Source organism: Jaculus jaculus, chromosome 2, assembly GCF_020740685.1.
Source record: "Jaculus jaculus isolate mJacJac1 chromosome 2, mJacJac1.mat.Y.cur, whole genome shotgun sequence".
NCBI lineage: Eukaryota > Metazoa > Chordata > Mammalia > Rodentia > Dipodidae > Jaculus > Jaculus jaculus.
The window spans coordinates 161342401-161351611 of record NC_059103.1 but is presented as its reverse complement, the minus strand read 5'-3'; the positions used below and the strand labels follow the sequence as shown (position 1 = coordinate 161351611).

Sequence of the window (9211 nt, the reverse complement as noted above, 5' to 3'; positions counted from 1 at the left end):
GTAAATCGGGGAATGTGAAATGCTAACTCTTGAGTGTATTACAGATTTGTAATAGCATCTGAAGACACTAAAGACAGCAGTTAGGGAATCTAAAGGAAGGCACTCTGCATGAGTGGGGATGGACACTAACATGAGCTATATGGTTGTGGGATGCAAATCCCACTGCCCCACCAGTAGGCTAACTTGTATGAGCTGCTGGCCAGGTAGGCCCCTGAGGCTTCACAAATCATAAAGTCTATTGCTGCTGGTGGTGGTTGTAGTTGATTGCCAGAACAAGATGCAACCAATTGCAACCACCAGGTCAGAGAGAAATCAAGCAGGGATGGAACTGGAAATTCTCTCCCAGCTGGCTGGCCTTCATATTGCGGGAAGTCACCATGCAGGGTTCTGGAGGAAGATGGTCTTGCTTAGCTATGGTCCCTGCATCGTCGTGGTACAATATTAATATGGCTAGCAAGATATGCCAAGTGGCAGAGTAGTGGGACAACTGTTGTGGTGCAACTAGCTGCTTTCTAATTGGATTTAAGTCCCACTAATACATTTAGCTCTGTATGCCAGGGATAGAGAGGTCATAGCCCTCAGTGGGTACATTGTCATTGCTGATGGTAAATGGTTTGTTAAATACATGGAATGTGCCTAACAAATTGTCTTCTAAACATTTGGGTTTATGCTCATCAATTACTTTAGGTGTCTGCCTCAATATATTATGGAAGGATACTTTTTTTTTTTCTTTTACAATGGGTGTCCTTCAGAGACTAATACTTTAAACTCTTGAAAAATCTTGCTGTGCATAAAGCCCTAATAATTAGCCATAGGTGGGAGAACATACTCATAAAGCCTGCCAAGTCTCAGGGAACATTCTATAATAAGGGATAGAAAGAATGTTCCAGCCTAGGAAGGGGTGGAATGTTGTGTAGCAATATCCCCTTAATTGAAACATTCACTTTGGGTTCCATCACCCCTATGCTGCCTAGCCAGTTGCTATCTCCTATCACAACTCTCCTTAATCTTTCCCTTTCTTACATGAAATGTTATTTGTAGCTGCTATAGATCACTATTAGGCCCTTAATCACACCTCACAACACTGGTATCCCTATATGTGCATCTGTCAAACCTTTCATCAAGAGACTGAATTTATCCTTCAGTCACTTGAATATGGACTGATTGTATGATTTATTCTGACCTTGAGAGTCTGGCAAATGTAACCTTATGATTTCATTTACTGCTTGAACAGACAGTTATAATTTTGTGAAAATATGACCATGCCAGGAACAGAACTGGGTACAGCAGAGGTTTTGTAGCATCTGTTATTTTGTTCTCTAGGGACCTCTATTCTGGGAATGCCTTGCAATTAAAAAAAAAAAAAAAGAAAGAAAGAAAAACCTAGAATGAAAATTTACCTGGAAAGAGAGGATTAGCCAGCCAGTTGTCTCAACTGAGCCAAGTCCCCCTGAACCACCAACTAACTGTATCTGTGAGAATGGGCAGAAAACCACCTGGTTGGTCCTTAAGATAGTAATATGTTGTTACGTTCTAGAACAGCACATTCTTATAGAGCAATTCATGAAGAAATGTGGTACTGGAAGTACAAAGTAAAGATTAACTTAACAGAAGTTGGTATTGAAAGTAAATTGTAAACTAATAGATAAATGTCCCAGAAAATGGTATTTTCTTAACAAAGTCCAAATAATCTATGATGCTGTCTTTGTGGCTGAGCAGCGGGCTTGAAGGAATGGATAGGAGATAGTAAGCAGCCAGGGTTGGGGAGTTGCTGTCAGGACTAGAGAACAGAATATCAGTTAATTGTTGCCTGTGGTAACTTGGAGTGCAGAAAATGGACCAAAAGGTTGGTTTCACTAAGATAATTTCCATGGGGAATATAAAAAGTGACAAATTTTCTTCTTTTAGGTACACTTACTAAGTTATTGCAAGGGAAAGTATGCAGGTTTTTATTTTGCATTTCCTATTAATGCTCTTAAAAATTACCAAGAATTTAGTAATTTAAATAACAAGTTTACCCCATGTCTGAAAGTCAGAAATCGAGTATGTCTCTCACCATAAAATCCAATGTTAAGAGGGCTGAGGGGAGAACTCTCCTCTTGCTCATTTGGGTACTGCTGTGATTATAGAGCCTCTATCCTTGCTACCGTCCACCAAAGATCCTTAGATTTTCCATATGGGTAGCTGGTGAGGGCAAACCCTATATTCCAATTTGTTCTTCCATCTTCCATCATCTTGGTAGGATGAGTCCTCTCATACTTCATATCTCTTCTTCTGTGACTATCTGAGCACAGCTGGAGAAGGCTTTCCTATTTTAAAAGCTCACATGGAACATCTGTGACATTCTTTTTACTCATGGGATTGTATTATGGAATCACAAGTGCAAAGTCCCTTTTGTAAGGTGAAATATTCACATGCTCTGGAGATTAGATTGTGTACGTTTTTAGAGAGCCCTTGAGGGAACTTTTTCCTCGGGGTGATGCAAACACATATCTATTCTTCCCATATAGGGCACAGAAGACAGACTAAAGTATGATTACAACAAAACAAGTTTTGGTGAACGAATGAGTTTATTGGAATTATTTATAGAGCACGGTGAGGGGATGCTTACAGGAACATGGATGACTCAAAGACAACTGTTTCACCAAAAAGCCCACCCAGCATAGGTGATGGCTTATGGAAGCTACACCTCTGGGCATACTGCACAACAGTTTTACTGCTCAGAAAGTCTCTTCCTAAGCAGTTCTTCTCCCGTTTTTATATCTTTTCCTTTCCTTTCCTTTCCTTCCCTTCCCTTCCCTTCCCTTCCCTTCCCTTCCCTTCCCTTCCCTTCCCTTCCCTTTCCTTTCCTTTCCTTTCCTTTCCTTTCCTTTCCTTTCCTTTCCTTTCCTTTCCTTTCCTTTCCTTTCCTTTCCTTTCCTTTCTTTTCCTTTCTTTCCTTCCTTCCTTCCTTCCTTCCTTCCTTCCTTCCTTCCTTCCTTCCTTCCTTCCTTTCTTTCTTTTTTTTTCTTGTGGTTTTTCAAGGTAGGATCTTGCTCTGGTCCAGGCTGACCTGGAATTCACTATGTAGTCTCAGGATGGCCTCAAACTCACAGGGATCCTCCTACCTCTGCCTCCCAGGTGCTGGGATTAAAGGCTTGCGCCACCACGCCCAGCCCCCTTTTTATATCTTTAAGGTGAGGTCTTGCAGTCTTTGCCAGGCTTGTTGGCTTCCTGAGGCTGCTTAGCTTCCTTTATCCCCCAAGGAGAGAATCTTTACATTTAGTTGAAAATTTCATATAAACAGTATGGAAAGAAAACCTGAAGACCTCTGAGAGAACCAAAGCTGTGAAATGGAAATTTCCTTCAATATATACAAAAGGACTTTGATGGATCTAAAAGGTCTCAAATACTTCCCCTCCACACACACAGTACAAGCAAACTCCACATACATATGGTGCTTTGTGCATCTGGCTTACATAGATACTGGGGAGCTGAATTTCAGTCATTAGGCTTTGCAGGTAAGTGTCTTAACCACTGAGCAATCTCTTTAGCCCCATTTATATTTTTTTTTTAATTTCCTTTAACTCAACTTATTTAACACAGTATATACTCCAGTATGTAACTAAACTGTAGGCATTTTTGAAGGGAATACTACATTTCTACTCTGCATGGTTCAGGTTCCTGGAGGCCTATCCATATCCTTGGGTTATAGTATGTGGGGCTCTTTATATTGTATTATGTCCTGATGCTGCTGACCCTTAAATCATGCTGAGTGAGATAAAGTACCATTTTTGTCTCCCCTTAGGATTTCTAACTGGTGCCTAAATGAATTTTCTGAAAGAAAGAATATGTATTAAGAGAGCAAAATGAAGATGCTTCTTAATATAAAAGGAGCATTGTTTTCTGATATCTGAAGGCTGCTGTTCATACCCACTGAAACCTGTAAGTGGAATCACAGGCCTTCTGGATGCCTTGTTTTTGACCAGGGTGCCTCTTAAGCATCTTGGAGACAGAGACCATGTCCTAGGTATCTGGGTGGACACAGTAATTGAGTAATAAATACTTCCCACTTGATTTAAAAGTGTCCTTGCAGGAAAATTATTATTTTAGGTCATGCCTATTTTCCTATTGCATTTTTAATTGATCATGTTCAAAACTTTGACTTGTTTATTCTCATGTAAACCACTTTAGAATAATATGGCAAACACCAAAAAGGAACAAACAGCAAACAAAAAAGAAAAACATAAACAGAAAATAAGGGAAGAAATGTGCTGAGCTTTTTAAGTAAAATACAAGTTATCTTTTTTTTTAAAATTTATTTATTTATTTATTTGAGAGAGACAGACACAGAGAGAAAGACACAGAGAGAGAGAGAGAGAGAGAGAGAGAGAGAGAGAGAGAGAATGGGCGCGCCAGGGCTTCCAGCCTCTGCAAACGAACTCCAGACGCGTGCGCCCCCTTGTGCATCTGGCTAACGTGGGACCTGGGGAACCCAGCCTCGAACCGAGGTCCTTAGGCTTCACAGGCAAGCGCTTAACCGCTAAGCCATCTCTCCAGCCCAAGTTAGCTTTTACAAGTAAAAATTATTTAAAAATATTATTAAAATAAAGAGTTTTAAAAATTGTTTTATGTTGTATATAAACCTTAGTACGTATGCATGTACATATGTATATCGGGGAAATACAGCACAAAACCATACTAAAATGACAAACTATTTTGCAAAATGAAACTTGTGAAAGTCTACATGTACACATACATTTAACTCCTACTAGAGTGGTAGACTCCAATAACAACATTCATAACCACAAGGAAAAGAATTCCAATGCACATGCAAAACTCTACTTCCTCTTAGAGAACAAATAGTGAACAGCAGTCCATAACAAAGAAGAAATCTTCAGGAAGCAATTGGTAAGTCTAGAAATAACCCTTCTTTGTGTAATTGTTGCAAAGTTTGACGGCCAAGTCAGACCTTCTTCCTTCCTAGAGGGGCTGAACTAGTTATCAGTGTTAGCTGTAGTCTGATCAAGTCATAGCCCCTTTTCCTTACTCCCCCTTTCAAAGCTACTCTTTATCTACTTTTTCCTTAGTGAAAAGCACTTGTCACCTCCTAGTCCCCTTTACCCCTCCTCCGGGCTGCTTCCTCCCCCCCCCCCCCCCATTTCCTAGGCATTCCTAATTTGTTCCTTTTTTTTTTCCCCCCTCAGACTGGCTGGGTTCCACCACTTCTTCCTAGCGCCCCCTCTCCTGGGCTCTCTTTCCCTCTCCCCTCCCCCAACATGCCTCCCAGCCTGCTTCCCTTCCCCCGCCTCTCGGTCCCGCACCCTCCCCTCCCCCGCCTCCTGCCTTGTGACACATCCTGGGCCTCCGGGAGGCAGCGGCCGCGGCGGCCGGAGCAGCAGCAGCAGCAGCAGCAGCAGCATCATCAGCAGCGGCCGCGCACACCGCCGCCGCCTCCTCGGAAGCCGCAGCCCTGCTCCACCTGGCTGCAGTCATGGCTGCTGATGGTGTGGACGAACGCTCGCCCCTGCTGTCCGCATCCCACTCCGGCAATGTCACTCCCACCGCCCCGCCGTACTTGCAGGAAAGCAGCCCCAGAGGTAAGGCCAGCTAGACCTCCCTGCTTCCGCCAGGCAGGATAAAAACCCGGGAGCTCTAGCATAGAGATGGAGGCGAGCTTCTCCCGCGGGCTGGGGGAGGAGGGTGCTGACCGTGCCTTTCCGAGCACTGCCTGCGGGCCGGGTAGCTCCGCTGCGGGGCTTGGCCGCTGCGGCTCTTGGTGGTGGAGAGTGTGTTGTACTTCTTGCCAGGACTACAGGATGTGACATGGATTTCCCCGATCTGTGTGTTGCTGTTTCAAAGCAGCCCCTGAGTGCAGCTGGGAAGTGGCGCAAATCTTGAGTCATTCACAAATGCTTACTGGTTGCTGACAAACCCCTACTTCTGCTCACCTTGTCATCTGTCCTTGAGAGGACTTCAGCTTGAAAAATACACATCTTCCATTCACGCCTCTCCCCTCCCCCAGCGCCCCGATCAATCACGGAAGTGCCTTACCAAAAGGAATCTTGTTAATCAATATTCCCAGTATGTCTAAAATCCCCTCCCGCGTGTATTACTTGTAAGGAAGGGTTAACTTCAGCAGTGAGTGAAAAGAGAACCTTCTGATAAAAGGGAAGGTGGGATATCGTATGCATATCTGCGTAAGGTTAAAATTAACTTCTAAAGAGTGGTACAAGTTAATGCTATACATATTTTTACTTAGTTTTTGTCAATATAGAATCAAAATAAATTTGACTGAAGGGTGTGGAGAAAGAAGGCGGTGGGGGGGGGTGGCTCTTTACCAAAGGACACAACTTATTCAAAGAGCTGTCTTTGTTCTGAGCCTTTTGGATGATTACTAGAGTAGAAATAAGGTGGAGCCAGCACTTAACGGGAAGGCGAGACAAGGCTTGCAGAAATCATCAAATATGGCACTTGCAGATTTCCCTTACATGCATCTCTGTCTCTTTTGGCTCAAGATGAATGAAGTTTGAACATTAAAGGAGGCCAAAGTTAATGTTTTTGAAAATATAAACAAATCATGTGTCTGGGAACACAACTTTTTTCCAAGTTCAAGTCTGAAATAACCATAGAGCAGGTTGAAATCGTCTAGTGTTTAGAATTTCCTGTGAATATTTTATAACCTAGAAATCATCTATCTGTATCCTAGCCCAGGGAGTCAGAATAGAAGAAAAATATGTTTAGCTGTGAATAATTCAGACTGATAAATAGCTTGGGAGGTAAGGTGCAAAATAGAACTGAAACTCATCCACAGAGAACCCACAAGTTATGTTTGCTGGTCAATATTAATTAAACATATCAACAGTAACCAAGTAGGGGGAGTTCCTCCCGTGGGCAAATTTGATATCAATATGTACTGTTATCCAAGCTTTATTCACTAATTATGTGATGGATATTTCAATGTCATAAGTCATTTTTAAAGATATCAGATGATTTATTAAGTGGTTGACTTTGGATTTAAATAACTAATCTATTTTATGCCCTGTGTCTTGGATGTACATTTTTTCTACTTATAGTCAACCAATGGCTAAACTATTGAAAAAATGGTTGACACTCATAAACAGACTACATTGTTTCCATAGATTTTTTTTTTTTAACTTTATCAGATTATATCTGAACCTACAAAGGAAGTTCCAGGTCAGCCCCTAAAGAAAAGGGATTTCATTACAGAATGCTTTAAAAAGTCATTTTATTTACTTGAGAGAGATAGAGACACCAGAAAGAAAATGTCATTAATGGCTGATCCATCTCCACAGCCCCTCACTACAAAATACTGATAACAACCAGAGAAATACAGTGATTAGGGAAAAAACTCATTCAACATTATGGTGGGATAATTATTTAACTGATGAATGAGATAGGTTCGATATTTACAAACTACTTTTATAAGCAAGAAGCATAAGAGAAATAAAGTCATATAATTTGTATTTAACAGAATTTCTTGTTTAGTAACAAGTAAGCATTATCATAAATGTTCTAAGTAATGACCAAATCTAAACCTTATACCTTTGCTGTTCTTTTTGTCAGTAATTTATTGGGCACTATGGTGAGCCACACACTACTATAGGTGCATGAGATTCACCCAGACCATACCTGCTTGAAGCTCATGCTGTAGTGGGGAGAAAAAAATAAGTAAGCTCTTAGTTTAATTAGTTCAGGATCTCAGAAGATTTCTGTCATTAGACCAGATGTTGTTAGTAGTTGAAAACAGTAAGCGGCATAGTTGGAATTCAAACTCCAAAAATGGGTTATATGTTGTCATAATGAGCTTTAGTTTATGATGCCATTTATAATTTCACTCTTATTTTATTTTTATTTATTTATTTTTAACATTACATTGGTAATATCCTTGCATATACACAATGTACCCTGACCACAATACTTTGAAATTTAATAGAAAAGAAAAATGCTTAAATACTGAATATTGTCTCCAACCTATTGCTCTTTGTGTCTCCCTCTAAGGAACACGAGTATTAGATCCCATGCCCAACAAGAACTAATCCATTTTGGGATTTAAGTTGTGGTATGTTTATTTTAGGCAGGTTATTGGTAAAGTAGTGGAGAGCATGTAGGATTATGTGTCAGGTTTTTGACCAAGAAGAATCATGTGTAGTCCATTTAACTGTCCACTCTGGATTTCTGAGTGGAGTGTTTGTGGTCATCACTGTCAGTACTAGATAACTCCATAGAGTAGGAAAACTTTCCTCATGATTATACTGCTCTATTTGGTGTGCCACCAATATGCAAATAATGTACAATTTGCTTATGTATAGAAGTTAGACATAGAAATTAAAATAAAATAGCTCATTTGAAAGGAGAGTAGAAAAAATATATATCATACACTTTCATGGTTTAGGCAAATTAATTGACTCCCATATAAATCTGCAAATACTACAGATAAGATATGGCAAAATAATAAGACATTCCCATTTGTAAAATGTTCTATATGAAAACAATGTTTTCTGTTTGCGGTTTTCTAATTGTCTATACACAGTACTAGGATAGGAATGTAATCATATACTTCACTATAATATGTAAAAGAAGATACTTTGCTACATAGAGAGAAGTAGTTAGATTTTTAAAATTTGTATTTGTTTATTTACAAGGGGAGAAGGAGAGACAAAGAAAGAAAGAATATAAATGAATTATGAAAGAATGGGTGTGCCAGGTCCTCTTGCCGCTAAAAAAAAAAAAAAAACAACCTCCAGATGTAAGTGCACTTTTTACATCTGGCTTTATGTGGGTATTAGAAAATCGAATCTGGGCCAACTTAGGCAGGCAGGTTTCATAAGCAAGCACCTTTAATCTCCTTAGCCCTAGATTTATTTTAGTTTGTTTAATTAATAATTATTTGTGAGCAGAGAGAGACAGAGACAGAAATGGAGAGAGAATGGGTGTTCCAGAGCCTCTTACCAGTGCAAACAAACTCCAGTTGCATGTGCCATTTTGTGCATCTGGCTTTCTGTGGGTACTGAGGAATGACACACAGGCTGGCAAGCTTTGAAAGCAAGCTCCTTTAACCTCTGAGCCATTTCCCTTGCCCAGTTAGATTTTTTAAATTTTTTTGCATCTGTTCAGCAAACAAATATTGGAGTACTAGCCAAGCTCTAGCTGGAGGGGAAATTTTCAGCATCGTGAGGGTAAATTGCATAATCACCCACCTAAATACAAA

At 40.4% G+C, this 9211-nt stretch overlaps 1 protein-coding gene across 1 annotated transcript in view; it reads left to right on the top strand.

Moving 5' to 3' along the window:
• The first annotated feature begins 5369 nt into the window (after positions 1-5369).
• Pip4p2 (phosphatidylinositol-4,5-bisphosphate 4-phosphatase 2) overlaps positions 5370-9211 on the top strand; it is a 65452-nt gene continuing 61610 nt past the window's right edge. The window contains exon 1 of the mRNA XM_004656926.2: positions 5370-5579. Coding sequence (XP_004656983.1) covers positions 5474-5579 — 106 coding nt within the window. The 5' untranslated portion in view covers positions 5370-5473. The remainder of the gene's footprint in view (positions 5580-9211) is intronic.